The 20262-nt window shown below is 47.8% G+C and overlaps 10 protein-coding genes across 10 annotated transcripts; 4 read left to right on the top strand and 6 right to left on the bottom strand.

Moving 5' to 3' along the window:
• Window positions 1–551: 551 nt before the first annotated feature.
• Window positions 552–1687, bottom strand: P175DRAFT_0498507 (uncharacterized protein). Its single transcript, XM_040896519.1, has 2 exons — window positions 1131–1687; window positions 552–1074 (listed from the first exon to the last, which is right to left on the bottom strand). Exons 1-2 carry the CDS (start codon window positions 1619–1621, stop codon window positions 579–581), a joined length of 987 nt encoding a protein of 328 aa, XP_040756779.1. The 5' UTR covers window positions 1622–1687; the 3' UTR covers window positions 552–578.
• Window positions 1688–1843: 156 nt separating this feature from the next.
• Window positions 1844–3211, top strand: P175DRAFT_0472640 (putative guanine deaminase; the record flags this gene model as incomplete). The annotated part of the gene is made up of 1 exon (XM_040895135.1): window positions 1844–3211. One exon carries the CDS (start codon window positions 1844–1846, stop codon window positions 3209–3211), a length of 1368 nt encoding a protein of 455 aa, XP_040756780.1.
• A 226-nt stretch (window positions 3212–3437) lies between these two features.
• On the bottom strand, window positions 3438–4617 carry P175DRAFT_0428936 (oxidoreductase, short chain dehydrogenase/reductase family; the record flags this gene model as incomplete). Its single annotated transcript, XM_040893333.1, has 5 exons — window positions 3438–3470; window positions 3524–3632; window positions 3687–3742; window positions 3798–4107; window positions 4166–4617. 5 exons carry the CDS (start codon window positions 4615–4617, stop codon window positions 3438–3440), a joined length of 960 nt encoding a protein of 319 aa, XP_040756781.1.
• Window positions 4618–5416: 799 nt separating this feature from the next.
• On the top strand, window positions 5417–5767 carry P175DRAFT_077551 (uncharacterized protein). The gene has a single exon (XM_040901096.1). It carries the CDS (start codon window positions 5516–5518, stop codon window positions 5696–5698), a length of 183 nt encoding a protein of 60 aa, XP_040756782.1. The 5' UTR covers window positions 5417–5515; the 3' UTR covers window positions 5699–5767.
• Window positions 5768–5823: 56 nt separating this feature from the next.
• Window positions 5824–7128, top strand: P175DRAFT_0554630 (uncharacterized protein; the record flags this gene model as incomplete). The annotated part of the gene is made up of 2 exons (XM_040900570.1): window positions 5824–5886; window positions 5937–7128. The coding sequence occupies 2 exons, from the start codon at window positions 5824–5826 to the stop codon at window positions 7002–7004; spliced, it is 1131 nt and encodes a 376-aa protein (XP_040756783.1). The 3' UTR covers window positions 7005–7128.
• Window positions 7129–8429: 1301 nt separating this feature from the next.
• Window positions 8430–10219, bottom strand: sreA (siderophore transcription factor SreA; the record flags this gene model as incomplete). Its single annotated transcript, XM_040893268.1, has 3 exons — window positions 8430–9253; window positions 9306–9820; window positions 9888–10219. 3 exons carry the CDS (start codon window positions 10217–10219, stop codon window positions 8430–8432), a joined length of 1671 nt encoding a protein of 556 aa, XP_040756784.1.
• Window positions 10220–13850: 3631 nt separating this feature from the next.
• Window positions 13851–14435, bottom strand: P175DRAFT_0528936 (TVP15 family protein; the record flags this gene model as incomplete). The annotated part of the gene is made up of 4 exons (XM_040899651.1): window positions 13851–14023; window positions 14081–14170; window positions 14236–14351; window positions 14416–14435. The coding sequence occupies 4 exons, from the start codon at window positions 14433–14435 to the stop codon at window positions 13851–13853; spliced, it is 399 nt and encodes a 132-aa protein (XP_040756785.1).
• P175DRAFT_077621 (uncharacterized protein) lies at window positions 14290–14970 on the bottom strand. Its single transcript, XM_040901097.1, has 3 exons — window positions 14705–14970; window positions 14416–14634; window positions 14290–14351 (listed from the first exon to the last, which is right to left on the bottom strand). The coding sequence occupies exons 1-2, from the start codon at window positions 14839–14841 to the stop codon at window positions 14448–14450; spliced, it is 324 nt and encodes a 107-aa protein (XP_040756786.1). The 5' UTR covers window positions 14842–14970; the 3' UTR covers window positions 14290–14351; window positions 14416–14447.
• A 436-nt stretch (window positions 14971–15406) lies between these two features.
• P175DRAFT_0554633 (FAD-dependent oxidoreductase) lies at window positions 15407–17100 on the bottom strand. Its single transcript, XM_040900571.1, has 5 exons — window positions 16892–17100; window positions 16673–16810; window positions 16507–16610; window positions 16338–16441; window positions 15407–16264 (listed from the first exon to the last, which is right to left on the bottom strand). The coding sequence occupies exons 1-5, from the start codon at window positions 16918–16920 to the stop codon at window positions 15542–15544; spliced, it is 1098 nt and encodes a 365-aa protein (XP_040756787.1). The 5' UTR covers window positions 16921–17100; the 3' UTR covers window positions 15407–15541.
• Window positions 17101–17767: 667 nt separating this feature from the next.
• Window positions 17768–19875, top strand: P175DRAFT_077714 (OTU domain-containing protein). Its single transcript, XM_040901098.1, has 3 exons — window positions 17768–18106; window positions 18212–18642; window positions 18705–19875. Exons 1-3 carry the CDS (start codon window positions 17866–17868, stop codon window positions 19458–19460), a joined length of 1428 nt encoding a protein of 475 aa, XP_040756788.1. The 5' UTR covers window positions 17768–17865; the 3' UTR covers window positions 19461–19875.
• Window positions 19876–20262: the final 387 nt, after the last annotated feature.

Here is a 20262-nt window from a genome sequence, read left to right on the forward strand (position 1 = left end):
AGGCTTTTAACCCCAAATATACATCGTTTACTTTCGCAGGAATATAGTATCTTTGCCAGGTTAAAAAAAAAAAAAAAGTCCAGTGATGTTCTGTTCGGTTCCAATACTTCTGTCTAGTTGAACTATCCCGATAAGGATGATGGGACAATGTATTAGCCCGCCCACGGGTTCATAGATCCATATCAACCCACCATGACTGCCTCAATAGTACTGGTCATCTTTGGCCATCTTTGGCCCCATTTGCAGCCATGGGATTTCCCGGAGATCGACCAGCAGCTTGGAGTACCGGTGTGCAGGTACCTGGGTTACATATGGCGATCGGAAAGGCGGTCCACAGACCATGATTGAAAAAGCATCGTTGTATAACTGTACTCGAGTCGTACCAGCTAGTCACTAGGATTAGGATCTTTCTCATGGTGTAACCCTCTGTACTTGCGTAAGCTGCCACGCTACATCAAGTAATCGCGATGGCTGCTCCGTGCTCAAGTCTCATGTAACTCTCTTCGTCAGGGAAAAAAAAAAAAAAAAAAAAAAAAAAAAAACCATACTGGAACTGTCATACAGATGGTATCACCACATTAGTATGATTCCATAGGATCATTCCTATCATCAAAGCTCGATTTGCGTTGGCCATATTGCCACGACACCTCGCTCTTCCTCCTCATAATCTTCAAACAAGGTCGATCAATTAAACCAGGGGGGAGATCCTCGTCTTGCCAGGTAGCCCGGTCTGGTAGAAATATCTCCAGGACTTTGGCCTTGATATTGGCTAGCGGGCCAAGGATGGCATCTAGCTTTCCGCCTTCGTATAAACGTAATGTCCAGATAAGTATGAACAGGTTCTCTAGGCCTTTCATTTCACTTAGGACGGAGCATAGTCGCTTCCAATCCCTGTAAATTTCTGGGCTGGTTTCCTCTCTGGACATGGAAGTGTGGTAAGATGTGTGCATCTTGACCGTGCGAATCAAGTTTAGTCGAGACGGAAGGATACTATTTGCTAGGACTGGGAGAACGTAACCGTCTTGGAAGTCGAAGATATTGTTTGCATACAGAAGAGGTACAGTATCAGAGTATATGCATTTGTCTGTCAGTATCATAACGCCTGCAAAGTTGAGAAATGTTAGACGTACATTAATCGACACGATAACAGAATAGGCACTCGACCGACTGGTCCCATTCGAGCGGGACCTGATTTCTTTATTGAAAGTTTTTGAACATACTCGGAGAGATCAAGCCACGAGTGGTCTTCGGTGCATTCAATACCAATCAATCTACTTCCATGGTAGGCAATATGCCAACGGAATCCGCTCAGGCAATATTTCCAAACAATCAACCTGATCTCGTACGGCAGGCGACAAAGGGGTGACTGCTGCTGATCGTGAGTTTGCTGTATGCTCGTTATATCCTTTCCAGACTTCGAGCTGCATTGACGATCCAAGTTGACGCTCATAGAGAACTCAAGGTTCCTTGGTACATCAATGCTGTTGTCGCTGATAAGCTCATTGTTTACATCCTCCGATAGAGGGATGGTGAGAGCTCGAGGCCGTGGATTTGGTAATCGCTCGACGGGGTACTTGCGTTCCCAAGAATAAGGTGCATCTTTTTGCGGGGTTGCAAGCATATTTCCTTGAAAAAAAAAAAAAAGTAACTGTTGGCGAAGAAATTCCTGATATAGATAGGAAGTAAGGAGGTGTCGGTATCAACTTTCTTGAAAGCGCACAGGAAGGCAGTCCCGCCGCTATGTAGTGGATTATCGGCCGCCTGGGATGTCATCTGAAGTTCCAGACTATACCAAATCACACACCACTAAAAAGCTTAATGCTCTCCACGAAAATTATTAAACATGGTTGGAACCCCTGAAGCATTCTACGGGACCATCATCCATTCCCTGACCTCTTCAGAGCTCGAAGTTCTCAAGGAAACACTCCTCATCGTCTCCCCATCGGGTACCATTGAATCCATCTACCCCTCCATCAAACCCCCAACCATCCCTTCCCTCCTCACAAAGCACAACTACACTCCATCCACCTGCACAGTCACCATCCTCGGTGCCAGAGAATTCCTCTGTCCAGGCTTCATAGACACACACACCCACGCCCCGCAATGGGCCCAACGCGGTACAGGCCGCGGGATTGCCCTGCTTGACTGGCTTAACAAGATCACCTTCCCACATGAAGCCAAATTCTCTGACCCAGAGTATGCGCGCCGTGTTTACACGCTCTGCGTCTCCGCAGCTCTAAAGCAAGGCGTCACAACGTCCTGCTACTACGGCTCCCGACACGCCAGCGCGAGCGTCATTCTCGCCGAAACATGCCTGTCCCTAGGACAGCGAGCCCTGATTGGGAAAACCTGCATGAACCGACACGCCCCGGACTACTACCGTGATTCCTCGGCGGAGGAGTCCGTCCGTGATACGCGGGACGTCATTACGCACATCTGCGCGCTTGATGCGGCCTGTCCTGGCGGCAAGGGCATGGTGACGCCTGTGATTACGCCGCGGTTTGCAATTAGTTGTGACGAGGAGCTTCTTCAAGAATTGGGGAAGCTAGCTTCGGAACGTAGTGATCTGCCTATCCAGACCCATTTCAATGAGTCCAAGGAGGAGGTGGCCTTTACAAAGGAGCTGTTCCCGGCCTCCCGCACGGAGGCTGAGCTCTACGAGGGGTTTGGGTTGCTCAATGAGCGGAGTATCCTGGCGCACGCGATATATCTGGAAGACTCGGAGATGGAGCGGGTGCAGCGCTTGCGGTGTGGGATTGCGCATTGTCCGATTCCGAATACGACGATGGATGCTTATATGATCGCGCCCGTGCGAGAGTATCTGCGGCGTGGGGTGAAGGTTGGTTTGGGCACAGATTGTGGAGGTGGATATACAGCAAGTATGCTGGATGTTATGAGGGCAGCATTTATGGTGTCAACCGCGCGATTCAGTGAGAGTGATGGTGCCGATGAGGCGTTGAGTATCCCTGAGAGCTTTTATCTGGCTACTTTGGGCGGGGCGCAGGTGTGCGGCCTGGAGGGGAGGGTTGGGAATTTTGCTAAAGGGAAGGAGTTTGATGCGTTGCTTGTGCGGCCGGATGTGGATGGGGTTATGGCTGTTGTTGAGGAGGAAGATGGTATTATGGAGGTGTTCGAGAAGTTTATTATGACTGGGGATGATCGGAATATTGTCAATGTTTTTGTACGGGGGAGGAAAGTCAAGTCCTCTTGAAGATATTTGCGCGTTTTTTCCCCAATGAAGTTTCAGACATTTCCAACTGACATTCATGATATTCATATGACCTTCTTCAGGCAGCTTTGTAGAGGATATGTGCTCCAGTACACAGCCTTTATTAAGAGAAAGGAATCTAAATCTGAATATAACTGTGACACATCTATACCATTTATTGTTTATTTTGACTTGCCCACGGCTATACACCGTCGATAGCTCGAGTTGCTTAAGGCTTTTTGTAAACGTGTCCAGGGGAAGCCTGCATGAGAGTCAGCAATCATTGCCCACTTTTAGGGAAAGGAAGGAACTCACCTGGTGGTTGGGGAAGATTAGGGTATCGGCGATCACAACGTTTTCCCTCCGACCAACAGCAAAGACAATGATTTCGGCAATATCTTCGGGCGTAAGTGGCTCGCAGTTACTATAAACTGGTCAGTACCATCGCTCTACATTGTGAAACATGGGTATATCGTACGCATAGACTGCATCGGCTTTCGACTTGTCTCCATAGTACCGGACGATAGAAAACTCCTGAGAGAGAATTCCGGTTAGTGTCGTTCTGTTGAGGAATTGTAAAATCACTTACGGTCTCAACTTGACCCGGGTCGATCTCGATGATACGGATCCTTGTGGAGATAAGCTCCTTCCTCAGAGCTTCTGTGAAGGACTTGACAGCGGCCTTGGTAGCGCAGTAGATGCTGCCGCCGGGGTAAGCTTCGCGACCAGCAATGCTTCCGATGTTGATGATATCTCCACGACCACCGTCACTTCGCTTCTTGAAAATGGGGAGGATGGCCTGGGTCATGTTAATCAAGCCGGTCACGTTTGTGTTGAACATAGTGTTAATATCGGCAAGGTCAATATCGGGAGCCTGGGCAACGCCTTTGACGAGGCCGCTGCAATATACTGTTAAAAATCGTTCTTGACGCGTACGAACATTCCGGTGCTACTTACGCATTGTTAACCAGGACGTCGATGTCCTGGAACTCCACAGGCAAAGAGGACACAAAGTTCTTGACTTCTTCGGGGTTGCTGACGTCTAGCTTCACAGGAAGAGTCTGTACGCCATCGCCAACCTCCTCCTTGATCTCTTTAGCCAGTTCCTGCAGGGAATCAATGCGTCTAGCCGTCAAGATAAGCTTTAGGTTCTTGGGGGCAGTCCGGGCGAACTCCTTGGCTGTGCTTCGACCAATTCCGGAAGAAGCACCAGTCACTACGATCGTCTTGCCCTCAAGACGCTTAGCCATTGCAGTTGCCATTGTGCGTTTCGAGAATGCGGATTCGAATATGCGGCGGAAAGAGGCTGTCTGGGCCGGCAGGCAAAATGCGGAGATATTTCCCAGGTGGGAGAATCTGAGTTGGCGGACGCTTCGAATTGAATTGTGATACACACGGAGATGCTTCATCAACGGTTCAATAAGTTGCCAGGATCCAGAGAATGAAATGAGGAGGAATTACGGGAAGAGGCTCGAAAGGTAAGGATGACTTCTTATATGGGTGCGGGGAGTCTTTCGTGATCGGAGCTCGGGATGGCGGGGCTTTTTATGTTTCTGTTGAGTTGCAAACTTAGCCGTTCGGACTTCCACCGATTGATATATCAACCACATAAAGATATACAAGTCTGGTTCATCGAATCTAGCCACAATATCTCACTGGGACAAGCTAACTATCTAAAATAGGAAATAAAATCGATACGAAATATGATCGAGTGAAGGTTGGCCAACAGTATTTCCGGTGTTGAAGCCAGATTACGCGCGGGATCGATGATGAGATATAATACTCAGCCAACGGCCAGGATTTTTATCTTCACAGCGCTCTAACCTGCTCTATTTAATGGTATTCATCGACCTTTTGCTCATAGGCAGTGAGGGCGACCTCCCTCTATCAAGACGCTTTGTTTAGTTTCGGGTCCACGGCTCTCCATCCACCCACGGAACAGTCTCTATACCAGACTAATATGAGACTACTATGAGATAATCTTATGCTTCCTACTGTGGTCTTCGCAAATAGAAAGCCAAGAATGATGGGCAGCAGAAAGAAAGAAAACCACTGCTGCTGCTGGTGGGATTCCAGGGTGCTAACCTGGATATCCCAACAACAAGACATTATCTGAAGGATGTATCTGGACTGGAAGTTGGGCTTGAGCTTTATAATCTAGGACTCTGTCGCCAATATTGGATGCCAAATTTGGGAGACCTGAGCGTCCTGTGTATGTATACCTACCTAGGTATGATTTAAGTATTGCGAAGGCCCGACAAGGTTTTTCGTCTAACCGACCTCTCTGTCATTATTGCATAGGAGCGGATGTCCACTATATTGAAAATTCTCTATACATGTTATGTTGTCTTAGATGATAGACAACACTTTCTCTCAAGCATCTTCGCATTCACTCGTTGGCTCTCATTCTTTACGGGCTTTATTTTTGTTAATTCCGTGCACTTCACTATCGCTTTTTTTTTTTATCAAACAGCATTTCTCCCCCTCTAAAGCATTTGTCTTCTTTTGTTTCGTATTTATCGTGAAATCCTGATAATATTTGCATAAACTTACCAGAATTCCTCTCTAAGGAGGACTCTATTGATTCATTGTCAGCCATCCATATACTAGCAGGTATGTGTGTGGATTTCCCACATTTGCTCAAGTTCTCCCGCATACATTACCATGAATCCTACTGGGTACTGTTGCGGACGGAACTCCTAGAGCCGTGTGTTAATGATTCGAACAGTTGCGAGCTCGCATCTCGCAGTTGGCAGTATCATCATCATCATCGCTTCATCAAACCCTTCAGACCGTAACTCACGACCCAACGTATATGCCCATACGTGGTCATTCGATGCAGAACATGCCGTGCTCGCAATCACGCCAGACGTTAGAACTGACTCCTGAGGTGTTGGCCGCTATCATTTCCAGAATCACGGAAATTGAGAGCGTACTGCAACGCGACCCCGTGGACTGGGCTGAAGAAGCCGAAACCCCTCAGGAAGACGAGGGTAGGGACACGGCTGAGCTTTTCGACCAAGAGGACGAGGACGAGGACGAGGACGAGGACGAGGAGGCAACCGAGATAGGTGACTCTGACTCTGGAGAAGATTCAATTGGAATAATGGAATCCGAAGGAGGAGGAGGAGGAGGAGGAGCCCCCCCCGAGGAAACCAACCCGCAACGCACGCACCAGCTAGCAGAGCCCACGCAGGAATTCCATTCGCGGCAGCAGATCGTTGACGGAGTGGATGGCGAGAAGGTGCATCATTTCAACTGGTTTGGCAAGCCTGTTTACAGAAATAGCTCGACGCCTCCGGAGGTCTCGCTCTGGTTCATCCTGGCCAAGCCCAAGGCTCCCCAGGGCCGAGACAAATTGCGGGTGAAGTCTGTGTTGAAAAGAGCCAGGGTCTGGGTGGACCCGGTTCTTGTTTCCCTTGAGCGCGGAGCCCGGGACTTGCATCGCGGGTCTGCTTACGATCTGATCCGCTTTGCGGAGAAACGAACCTTCAAGTTCTACACACCACATGGGACGTGGCAGCTGGACCGGGATGCACTTCAGGGTGGCGCCCTTTTGGATCAGGGGACAGCCAAAATCTACCACGACGATAAGTGGGGTGCTGGCGGTGGATTCATGCGTTCGCGAAATATTCGGCCGGCGAGTGACTGGTACAGAGAAAGAAGCAGGATTTACGGTGGTGCTCCCAGACGTTCCTTTCGCCTTGCGGTGTTGGGGGCTCGGCGGCGCAAGGAGCATGGATATGGGCGTAGGCAGTCTGCACTCCGACTATCTATGACTGCCGAGGATCTGTAGGGGCATTGAAGGCATTGCTATACAGATGAGGAAGCTCGGGTCCCCGGTCTATTCACAGTGCATTAGGGGCTCGGGCTTCCTTTTGCTTAAATCTAGCCTTGGAGATTGATCCGACTAATTGAACCCCCCCCCCCCCCTTTTGCTAAAAATTTAGTTACGCATCCAGACGAGTACAGCAGCAGCAGTGGAAGATATGTGTGAGCGTGTGTGTGTGTGTTTCCCTTTGAATAATTCATCTCCTGTGCATGGTTTAGCAACGCTTAGCATGTAATAGATGGCGCCTAGGATAAGTGCATTGTTTGGGATTAATATTGGGATATTTTTTTTTTTGCTTCGCTGCCCCTGTTTTAATATACCTACCTTTCTTTGCTCCGCACTTGAAACTTCTTCAGCTCAACCGGATTCAAGATTATTAACTCTTCTTGTCGTTGATTTGGTTATATCCTGTATGTACATTAGAAGTAAATGAATTCCTGCGCAACGCGAAGAAGTACAATTCTACAAGTATCTTACTAAAAGGTGACAGAAATGTTTAACTAACTAACTAACTAACTATACTCTGGAGTATTGACATTAGTAATTCTCGGGTTATGAACTGATGGTGATTTTTATTTCTTGCCTTTGATACCGAAGAAATGACGAAATTGGCCTGGGGGAGTGTCTAAATGAAGGTATTTACTACTGTATAATATTCTCTCTGTTCCTTGTAGATTTCATATCCCCGTGTAGAATAGTAGTCCAGTAGCCATTTGAAGTTCTATATTCTAGAGGGATCACTTCATGTATGGTGTTGTGTGCTGTGTGGTTTGATTGAGGGCGATACAGGTGGAAGAATCTGGCTGCATAACAACTAATTCAAGACTATAGGTTTAGATTCAAATAACAGGAAATACTAGGCTCTCTATTCTTATCCTGAGGTAAAGTTGAAAGATGGAGCGAAGCATTCTTTATTAGCCTAATCCTACATATTGGAGTTGGTTGGGATATATATGCTTTACTCCCTGATCCCGAGATCTAACTAACTCTACCGTCATGGTACTCTGATTGATGCAACCCTAAGGAACCGAATCTCCGAAAAGGTCAAATTAACAGGAGATTTGGAAGATCAAGAGGGGAAAAAAAAAAAAAAAAAGGGAAGAAGGGGAAGAAAATAAGCCACATGAGACCTCCTTGCAATATCTTTTCGTGTGAATTCGCTGATCCCGCCAACGCTTAAAAATAACAAAACTGAAACTAAACACAATCCAAGCCGTAATACTTTTTTACCCCCCAGGTGAGCAAACTCCGTGTAAGTCATTTAGTAGTGTGTTGGAAAATGGTATCTCGCAATAAGCATTTGCGCCGGGTGACCGTTGGTAAATAAAGGGTAAGTGGGTGTATAGGCTAAAAGCGAACATGATGAATGAAAACTTGAAAAAGAAAATGTTATTGGTTCGATAGCTCCGCAAGTTCTCGCTCCTTTGCTCTGAGCATCTCCCTCATTTCCTCGGCTTCGCGCTGCAGTTGGGCCCGGCGATCTTCCCTGAAGTTATCCAGTTCGGACACGCCTGGTAACGGCTGGGCGGATGGGGCAAGGGTAGAGGCTGGGGGGTGGTGAGGCTGGGGATGCGGTTGGCGGCCCATGGCGGCGAGAGAAGGGTCTAGGCGCGATTCATCGCGGGCATGTGCGTGATTCAGGATCGAGGAGATGGAGCTGAGGCGGGTAGGTGGTGATGGGTTGGCAGAAGAAACAATAGGTGGGAGTTGATTCGAACCAGCCTCCAAGGTCGTTGGGATCGAAATGGCATTCGCAGACGACGCCGTTTCCTCGAGAGTTCGTTTCTTGGGGTTTCCAGATGGATTGGGGGAAATAGATCGTCTCCCAAATTGAGAAACAGGCGAATGGCCGGCTGGCCCGATACGATCCGGTTCGAGCAACCTGGGAGGAGGAGGATGATGTGGCAGAGTTACAGTGCCAGAACCAAAGCCTGTAAAATCAACTGGGGGTGGTGCGAAAGCAAATGGCCGTTGTGCGGCAGGTGAAATCCTGTCTATCGGCTCAGAACTGTAGTATCTATAGCGATCGTCACGCGGGTACGCCAGAGTAGCCGGAGACGCAGCTTCAGGCGAAGCAGAGGAACCGTGAGATGAGTGGGCACCACCGGTAGGAGACTGCTCTCGTAGAGCAGGCACAACACGTTTCCGTCGTTTGATGATGGTCTTCTTCATTGTGGTAGGTCGATAACAACCGTGAAGCTTGAAATATAGACCTGAGAGGCCATATTAGTTTAATTGTACGTCGTATACAGCACGGATACATACCACACGCGTTACAGATCGGATGGCCATTCTCATCCCGGCGCCAGAGGGGTGTTACTGTAGTTCCGCAGTTCTGGCAAGATACCAATAAGTTTGCTTCTGTCGGTCCATTGGTTTTCACCTGGACCTCAGGGTCCTGGGCGGGCTTGGCGGGCTCTGGGTTTGAAGTTCGACTCCAAGCATGCACTGGGACGGTCCCGCGTGGAGTGGACTTGTACACCCGATTGTTGTAAGCCGGGCAGCCGTCGCATCCTTCTGCGCCACCAGTACCATTGCAGTTTCCACCACCCGGACAGGATCCTGATGAGCGGCACCCTCCATCGCCATTGCCAGGCAGATCGTGCGGGGCCACGGTGGGGAGGCTAGGGGGATGTGGCCCTTCTGGACTGGCTTGAGTGCGATTTCGCTTCGTGGGCCGGGCAACGTTTCGTGCTTTTAGATAGAGGCCGCAGGCGTTGCAAATCATAGCTCCGGTAGGAGATCGCCGCCATAACGGAGTGCTTTTTGTTCCGCAATTGCTAAAGACCCGCAGTTAGATGGCTGTTGTCAGGTGAGCTTCAATATTGCTGTGTAGGGAAGACCAACCTGCAGGAGTGTCCCAGAAACGAAGTGTCTTTCTGAGATTTGGGGGACGTCTTCTCGGACAAGGGTCCGATTGTAGGGGTTTCTGAAGACGGGATGATGGACCTGTCCAGATATTTCTCCGGTTCATACGGACTGCGGGGGGCCTTGGTATCTAAATCTCGACTGCTGTCATCACCCTGCGGTCGATCGAGAGGGTGCTCCCGGCCAGCCTGAGCTGAGGAGATTAGCTGTTGGGCAGCGTCCAAATCCTCCGCGGACGGGTGTCGCGCAACCACGTCGGGGTTCCGGGGGAGCGATCGCATCGACTCCATGTGCGGGATGGATGCTAGCATTTCCACCAATGACTCGAGCAGTTATTCCTTGCGACTCGAAGGTCCCCCGTCGGCGAAAGATCGAAGGAAGAACGAGGGACTGGGCGAAGAAGGATGAGCGCGCTCACGATTGAGGGTCGAAATAAGGAGAGGGCCGGTCGTGTGAAGGTATGTCGTACCGCAGTCGGGGCAAGTGTAATGTATTGTATCACAAAGTCAAAAGTCGGTCAAGATGACAGTGCAGGAGAAAAAGAAAAGAAAAGACTAAATATGCCTGCTGGGATGGCAAATCTGTCGGTGCTGCAACTAGTGAGACTCCCAACCCGAATGAGGCGGAGCCTAGAAGCAGGGCGATAAATTGTTCGAGAGGGACGGATGAAGGACAGAATTCGAACAGAAAAGTCGAGTGATCAAGAGGGGGGAAAAGAAAAAGAAACGTTAGGGTGTTGTTGAATGACGGACAACGAAGTGATCTGCCACGGAGGAGACAAGGAGCCCTGCGTTGGCTTCACAGCGGCTCTGCTACAGTGGCGCGAGAGAAGTTGAACCAGGTTCTAATGGAAATAATGAGTAATAGAATAGACAAGAAAAGGAAGATTGAAGCAATGGGAATTCTGTCAGGTAAGGGTAGAGGAGAGAAGGATGGAGAAGGATGGATAAGGGATGGATGGGATTGTGGAGGAAAAAAGACGAGGGAAGCAGGAGAAGGAGGATCGACGAGGGCAATCAATCTATCACTTAACCAGGTCAGGTCAGGTCAGATCAGATCAGATATGATAGAAAGAACAAGAAGAAAAAGATAATGATAGTGAATCGATAGAAAGAAATTTGAATCATCATCAGATATCCATTTGTGGTAGGGGAGGAAAGAAGAAAGACAGCAAAAACGAGACCCTGACAGATCTTCTTTTCTTACCTTGGCAACCCGATAGCGATGTGATGCTGATGTTGAGGATTGATTTCTTTTTCCTTCTTCTTTTGCTAATGTCTGCGTCTTGATCGAAGGCTCGTCTTATCGACCGGTTATCGATCTTCCAGGGGGGATCTACAACTGGGGTCTTCGCTGGACTTTCTTTCTTTCACCCTCAGTTTCTTCCCTCTTCTGTGCTTTTTGGTCCTCCCGGCCGTCGATCAAGGACTTCTGATGGTAGAATTAGATAGAGGCTTTCCAAATTCCGACAGGTTGGGAACTGACTAGTATTATAATCTACCCCCTTTTAACTATTACTATTATTATTAGGATTATTCTTTTACTAACAGATGAAATTATATTTAAAAAAAAAAAAAACAAGATACCATGTCATATTATATTCCCTGAAATTATCTGGTCAATTTTACTTTCCCACTGGTTTTTTTTTTTTTTTCTCCTCCATTTCCAAGTCCCTTTTGCCTCTTTTTTTTTGGTTTTTTCTCCCCAGATCGAATCATCCTTCTCCACCGCTCCCTATTTCGGTATAGTGGGTGGGGCAACGCAGAATACCCCTTCCCAAAATAGTAAATAGCGTATCCGGACTCAAATAAGCCTGATTCTCTGCCGGATGATTGGCGGATTCTGGGATGGGATGCAAGTCAGCGTCTTTTCTTCGAGTTTGATTGGCTAAACCTTTCTCAAGGTACAGAGTCGTACCTTTGTTGAAATAATGTACAGAGATTACCTAACATACTAACTAAGTACCACCTATAGTAGGTGCAGCAGGCCCTTCCTCTTAAGTACTATTATTTCACCTGTTTTTTTTATTAATTACACTAATATCATGTCCGAGTCTGGAGTCTCGGAAGTTGTACACCTGAATCTTTCCCAATTAACGCCGGACCGGACTACTTCTTATCTCCCCGATGGAGCTGACGAAGACAAGTTTGATCTATCGCTCTTGTGATTGGACTCCTTCTGCCCAAAATAGTCCCGCTGTCTGCTCGCTTCCGATTGGTTTTCTGTAATCTCAAGAGACCAGTAAAGGCAACAGGATTGCTTGTTGAAGTATGAGAAAATGAACGATTATGGAGTACGGAGTACACGATGCGAAAATTCAAATCATGGCCTGATGACAGGAGGCAGATGACGGGAGATAGCATGAAATGAGGCCATGCCATCTATCCTACCGATAACATGCCACTATTTCTGCGCCTTACCTCGGAGTTAATAATTCGCGGAAATCACCGCAAAATATCTCCGAACCCAACTACCTACCTAGCTAGGTACCCAGCCAATTCCCAAGTTTACAAGATTCACATCTACCTAGATCGTCCAGGCTAGATCTGATCGTGCCCTTCCTCCTCCTCGTTTCTACTTTCCAGGTTATTGAATTATTTAATCTGGTGTTACCGGATAAGAATTAACGATTCGACCTGGCAGACTGTCGATGTTTGGTGTCCCACATCGCACCACGCTTGACGATAGCTAAAGAAACGCCTAGTGTTTTAGTCGGATCCGCAGCATGGACTAGATCAGAACAAATCAGATAACGATAAACTATGTAGGATTTTTTTTTTTTTTTCTTCATCCTTTGATCACGCAGTTCATCGTGATAGGGATTTACTTATGACACGGTAAAAATGACAGCTGTAACCTTTTACTGGACCCTGGGAGATCACGAAATGCTGCTCTATTGGCTGGATTTTACTACGACCTACCAGGTACTAGGTACCTTAGGTAACTACTAACACTTCTCAACGCTTCTTTTTCTATCAAACTAGTTCGAGAACTTGGGATAGTTATACGAGGAGTGTCAAGGTTCTCCCCATCCAATAACTAGTTACAGGCAGGACCTGGGAAGCTAAGCGACCTTTATTAGGTAACTATTATTATTATGACGTAGCATCTACCAAGGTAAAGCAGTACTCCGTACCTGATGTGCTACTACGTAGTATGTTCTATATAGATCCGTACCTAGTAAGACAGCCCAGGCTAACCATCCGATTTCCAAAACGGCTCAAATCCCCATACGCATTAGTAGTCTCCTCCTCCGAACCCGTCAACACAGACAGAGCTTAATATTGCTCCCCCAAAAAAAAAAAAAGGATGAAGCCGATCTTTTCCAGACACTAGGTAGGAGTGCAGCTAACCCTATCCCGAACAGAAGGATAAACCAATATGGCGGGTAGTCTTGGCTGCTGTCTAGATGGTACGGGTACTATCAATACCCAAGGGCTGTGCAGTGTCCTTGTTCGTCATCAATTATATTCCACGCCTTCTGGTGTGCAGGTATGTAGAGATAATAATACATGTCCGCAGACCCAAATATAAATAGCTATCCCGAAGGAGCTGTCAGCAACATTTCACACCTCAAGAATTGAACTGGTAAATATAGTAGCCCCCCCCCCCAAAAAAAATGGGGGAAAAAAAAGGAAAAATATAGCAACTGCAATCCTTCCCTCAAAGTGACAAATAGCAACACATATCCACCACCGGCCTCGTTGGAACCTCTCGCGTGTCCTACGCTTCAAATCATCGCAGAAATGTCATTCATCGCACTCATCGATCATCGTACATCGCATATGAGAATCACTATGGCTAAATCGCATCTCATCTGTATGTCTTGCTTGGCTTCTATCAGTGGTGCTAGATCCGAGTATGAGCCTGAGCCCATAACCAGAGCCGGGGCATTTGTCCCAGCGATCCAACCACCTAGAACAGAACACGTATTCGTTGGGTTTAAACCTGCTCGGCGCCCCAGCCCTGGTCAGTCTCACGCATGTTGGAAGGAGGCTCGATCGAAGGCACAAATTCCAGGGCAATATATCCCACGCCCAGGAATCCGACGACGGAGCCTGCGATGTATCGCAGCACATGGCCGTGCAGCAGAATCGATCCCACAAAGATGTAGACTGATGATGATCCGTTAGTACCTGATCATAACTGGTTTCGGAATCAAGCCAACTTACAAACGCCACGGCCAAGGAAGGAGAACAGAAAGGAGGCATAGCGGTAGACATAATCGGGGACGTTGGGCAGGAATTCCAGACCAGCGATAACTATGGGAAATCAGTATTTGCGCAACCTAAATAAAGCCGACTACTAGCACCCGGGATATTCTTACGGAGACCAAAGATAATCACGTATATACCAACGACAATGGAACCCACGCTGGCAGGGAAGAATTGGGCGATACCGCCGAGGATCATGATGATGCCAACGGCGATGTTAACGAAGCGGCTGTAGATCCCCCAGAAAAGTCAGAATACCATTTTGCATTGACAAAAGGACCATATCCACCTACAAGATGTTGGAGAGATCCATTTTGAAATATATCTATCTGTTCGGGGCGAGATCAAGGTTGAGAGGAGAGTTACGGTCGGCGCAGAATTCGGGATCGGCAACGACAGGAAGGGGCTCTTGGGACTCTTGGATGATATAAAAGGTCGGAAACCCGGGTATCAGGTTGGTTCGAGAATGTTGTCGACTCGACTGAGCTTGAGAGACTACCACGTAGCTTCGGCTGCGGTTATTGACAATACGTCAGGGGAGCTAGGTAGCCAGATTGTTGCGTGGGGGAGAAGCAATCAGACGCTAGTTGGTCAAGCAATGAGCCCTGAATCGCGGGGAAGGAGGCTGGTGTTTTTGAAACGAAGCTTTGGAAGAAAGTCAGAACTGGGAGAAAAAGCTGCGGAGGGAAAATTGAGGAGATGAACACACGCCCAAGCATCCAGGTTTGTTGCGCGGAGACGGAAGTTAACTAAGGCCTTACATGGGGTGGATGACTCAGCAGCGCACCGCCAATGACGTACATACCTATACACTGGGATGGTTGCCATTTACATTCATTTCAGATTGATTGGGTTGATATGTTTATATAGCCATGTTATTTCCTCCGTAGCTATGTACTCGACAGAATTCATGCTATCCTCTCGTATGTGGTGAGCTGAATCCGTTCCACACCCGTAACTCGTATGTAACTCCCGGGATGGCTGGGAACAGAAATGTGGATCAGCATTCATTTCCTTCAGTTATAAATAGAATCTGGCAATTGTCTGCTCGAGTCGAGTCTTAAGACAGGGAGTTGCGCCTTGTTCTCGTATCGATTGTATCCTCCGTCCTTGAGAACCACAGTCCGCTCTTCCCAGCTGCTATCTCCTAGTTTACGGATGTCGTGAACCCCTTTTCTCCTGGAGATCCAAATCCCCTGTCCGAGATTTAGGTCTTGGATCTAGCATAATACTGGAAGCTAATTTGGACATGATAATGGAAAGGATAGCATAGAGATAGGGGGTAGTTAGTTATATTGTATGATTATTCATTTCTTATGAACATAGTTTTATCGTGGAGAGTTCTACCGTAACAAAAATGAATAATCTACCACATCGCTAAGGCGTTGTAGATCTTCCCCAGATCCATCTATTATATTATTATAACTTCGCCCCAAGCTTCTTTCCCTGCAGTGTCTCCTTCACCAACCGCACAGTCTCTGCGGCACAGCCAAACGAAGACTGATAACCATACCCGCCATGGCCATAATTGTGAACAACCGCAACACCATTGATCTTTTCCTTCTCAATACGGGGTCCGCCCTCTCGAAGCGGCCGCAGTCCCACCCCGTGACGAATAATATCTAACCCTTCAATCCCCTGTCCCTTGGCCACAAGCTGCGGACACAGCTCGATAGCTCGCTTCATGATTCTCGTAGCCAAGTTAGGGTCCGGGAGTGGATCCCACTGGTGCTTCTGGTAGCAACCACCAAGGACAGTCCCGCCACCAGCAGCGCGAGTCATCATGTAGAATAGTTCGTCCTCGCCGTCATCCGTGCCGGAGATCGACGACATAATGCCCGGGTCGTTTCGCACAAGAACGATCTGTCCGCGGGCCGGGAGGAGCTTGTCGTCGCGCACGCCCCCTAGCTTTTTGGACGAGAGGCCGGTGCAATTGATGACGACGTCGGCTGTTTTACCGGAGTGATGGGCGTTTGCCGCGTCTGCCACGTGTTTGACAACGGCTCGTTTGAAGACTGTGCCGTTTTTGCGGCATTGGCCGACTAGCCAGGGAAGGTAGATTGCTGTGTTGATGCAGACTGAGGTGAAGGTTTGGGCATTGTCAATACCAGGGGGTAGTTGGTGTTTGGGGATGACTTTGAACTATTGATTCGTTAATGGGAAGAGGGTCTATGGAATGCGATCTCTGGCGCGGTGAAAGATGGGGTAGACGGACATCGGAAAGAACCTCTTTATACCATGGATTTTCATCCACAAGAACCGAGAATGCTTGACCGGTTGTAGAGTTTTGATCCTTTTTGCGATTGTAAATGATAGTATCTGCCGTTCCAGGTGGTTAGCCACTACATTACGAATATCAAGCGCAGAGACATATAGCGATATACCTTGATAATGAATTCCTGCTTCGGGATACTTCTCTGTGATCTCCGTCAGTGGTTTCCATGTCTCGCGCTCCCATTTGGCATGGTTGCTTCCTGGTTGGCCCGTTCTAGGGGGTCCGTTTATCAGTACTTGGGCGATGTTCAAGAATGTTGAAACTGCACAACGTACGGGAAATAATTGGCCCCAGCCCACGGAGAACAGTATTCGATGTCATAATCTCCGGGCATATGTTTGGCAACAACGGTAATGGAATTGGATGGATCCTGGGAGAGAAGATATGCGGTTGTGAGTCCAGATACTCCGGCCCTATCATTATGTTAGTTTGCGTCTTCGAGTCTTTTTTTTTTTTTTTTTTTTTTTTTTTTGAATGAAGGAAGCTTATCATACCCCAGAACCACAATATTGTGTGTCGCCATGATCGTCTATATATATCTGTTCCCCGGGTGGTACAAGGTGTCTATCTGATCGAGTACTTGCGATGAGTCGGAAGATTTGGGGATGAAAGGTCCAAGAAGAGAGAAACAAAGAACAGTTATATAAGAGAGATTATATCGACAGAATCAGCGAGCCATCGTTGCAATGACGCCTCTTCTCAGCCCTATTCTCAACTGGGTAGTGCGATAGCGAGGTAATACCTTGTAGGCTTGTAATTGGAAATGGAGTTAGGTTGTGGAGTACTCCACCTTGGGGTACTCCGTGGTTGGACAGGACGAGGTGGATACAACATGATGATACATTTAGCATGGTTCATATTTAGATAGATCTAAGGTCTATATACGTATCAGAAATCTAATATCCTGTTGGAGAGATTGGGATAGGATTGGTGCCAGGAGGACCCTTATTACCTAGGTAGTTCCAAGACAAAAAAGGAAAATCGCGCCGGGCCAAGGAATATACAATATACCGCATACCTTTCCTGAATAGGAAACCCCGTAATTTCGCAGAATTACTGGTATTACCATTACCATATACCTGTATCATTCTTACGACACGAAGGCAAGGAATTCATTCATTCATTCATTCATTCATCCATTAGTTGAAGAAATCTGCTAAGGGTTTTGGAACTCCTAAACTCGCGTGTTATACCGGTAAAAGGACCTCCTCTTCTCTTGTTCTGTTCGGCAGAAGGCGGCTCAGACTGTTTTCCGACTATTTTCCCTTTCATTCCCTAGTCCGTCTCTTTCTGTTACTCTCTCTTTTTTTTTTTTTTTTTTTTTTTTTTTTCTCTTCCGATTCTTCGCTCCACCTACCCTTTTCTCTCCCCCCTTCAGTTCTCGCTTGGTCGTTTCTGCTGCTCGACGAGGCTCTCTGAATTCCCTCTACCAAATGAGGGTCTTTCGTCGGGCAGGGCTTTTCCAACCATGGCAGATGTCCCTCAAGGTGGCAGAATCGTGCCTATAATTGCCCCTCACCAGCATGGTCCTCCTGATGCAAGCTTCATCAGCAATCCTGAACACCACCAGGAGCAACCGGAACAGTTCCCACAACTGACCCAGTCCAGACGGTCGAGATATACACGCGTCAAAGCTGCGGAAACGGAATGTCTAGAGCTTGAGTGTCTCAACGAGCTGGGGCTCTATGCTCTTCCTACTGAGGGTGATGGTAATTAATCCCCCTACCATTCACAACACGCTCTGAACACCATTCTTTTCCAATTCGGCCGAGGAATGCTTTTATTCCTCTAGCATATCTGACTGTAAACCGTAGGTAATTGTCTCTATTACGCGCTTTCGGACCAATTGTACGGCGATTTCACTCATGCCGACCGAATCCGCGTTCGTCTCGCAGACCACATCTCTGCCAACCGAGATTACTTCATGAGCTTCATAGCTGCTGTTGGTGGGGAGCGGAGAGCTCCTAGACGAGCTGCAGCTACTGCCGCCAAATATGCTTATTGTTCCTCCTCTTCCGCTAGTCCGGCCCCTCCGCCGTCGATCAAGGACAAAGAACGAAGCTTTGATTCCAAGGTAGCAGAATCAAGGAAAAACGGGGTGTGGGGAGGAGCAGAGGAAATCCAGGCATTTTGCCAGGCATTTAAAAAGGATGTCAACGTTTACACTATGTATGGGATCCAGAATTTCCGAGACGTGCACGCTCCAGGTGACGAGGAAAGAGAGACAGTGCACATTGCATTTCATGTAAGCACGGATCCAATTGCCTACTTTCTGATTGATGTAGCTAAACGGCTTTGTTTCCCCAGGATTTCCACCACTACTCCTCCGTACGACATACGCAAGGCCCCCACACCGGTTTACCATGTATCCCCAAGATGGACCGAGTTCTCCCAGCCAATCCCGCGTCTCCCGAAGCCACTATAGTCAATATGGCTACACCATGGAAAATATCTGCCATTCAGGAAGGTCTTGGGGGGAAGTACGACCGCGGCACGATCGTCGAGATGCTCCAGCAATGTCGAGGAAACATAGATAGCGCGTTTATCAACCTTCTTGGGGACGATAATAATAATTCGCAATCCTTCGAATCTACTGCTTCCCGGGCAATTATGAAGTCGCGTTTCCAACCCTCATCACGTTCCTCGTCGCCTTTCAGTACAGGAAGTAAACGCTCGGCGGACGACAGCGACGTGGAAGATAACCCGCGCCCGCCTCCCCGACGTCCTCGAATACGTGAACCGAAGAGACGGATTCTTCCAGATGTAACCGTTGGAATCGCATTCAGAGACGATCAAAACGATTTGGTCTCATTACGACTTCGCGTCAGTCCCGACAAAGGGGCTCCTCCTGACTCTGAAGTTGAAACCGCTACGGAACGGCTAGAAAACAGCTCGTTCGAGTCAAGAGAAGATAGCCCAGCGCTCTCGACAAGGGATAGAAAGACCAGAACCAAGCAGGATATCGACTCTGGAGAAACCTCCAGCCAACAAAGCGAGTCAAGTACCACGGAACGAAAGCTACGGCGCAGTCAGCGTATATCTAGAACCCGCAATACTTCTTAAAAGCCTCTTAATTCGCTACCACACACCACTGCTCTGCCGAAATCTTCCTCGTCCTCTTTTGGATCCGAAAAAAAAAAAAAAAAAACGTCAGCTACACGATAACCTTTCCGTTACATCGATATCACATGTCCTTGCTTTCAAATTTATTCCTGGATTGCATTATAAGCGCGGTGGGCGGTTTCTCTTCTTCTCTTTTCTGTTTCACCATTATTTCGTTCTAGAGCGTTTCCGATCAGCGACTCAGCGGTTGTTTTTTTTTGAAATTTCTCCGATATCCAACAGCATTTGGACCCGGTTTTGTGTCACAAGTTATGTTCTTTCCTCCTCTCTACTACCACGCGACCACACGCGTATGACTTTTCTACCTACCTACCTACCTACCTACCTTTCTATTACTTGATGAGGCGTTAAACAAGAGGTCTGGCATACTACTCTTTTCATTTTGCATTCCAGCATTCGGGGCTGCAAACCAAATCCCTCCATCGGTATTTTTTCTCCTCGGGCTAGACCCCATTGCTTTCTTCTTACAACCATACTACTTTGATAACCTAGCATAAGTGGGGAAGGTGTTGTACAAGGGTTGTTGCATATAAAGTCCTAGGGGCTTTTGGGTGATTGGGTGATGATGATGATGGCGTTTATTGGGTTAGTTAGTTAGTTACTTTGATTTGCTTTGTCAGGAGTTTTTGGGGGGAGGGAGGAGTTGCTTAACTAGGGAATCAACCAATGTTATTACCTAGCAGCTAGCCTTGCGGCTGTTGCTACTACTCTAGATAGATAGATGAAGCTGCTGTGCCAAATA

This window comes from Aspergillus ochraceoroseus (assembly GCF_002846915.1).
Source record: "Aspergillus ochraceoroseus IBT 24754 chromosome Unknown P175scaffold_1, whole genome shotgun sequence".
Lineage (NCBI taxonomy): Eukaryota > Fungi > Ascomycota > Eurotiomycetes > Eurotiales > Aspergillaceae > Aspergillus > Aspergillus ochraceoroseus.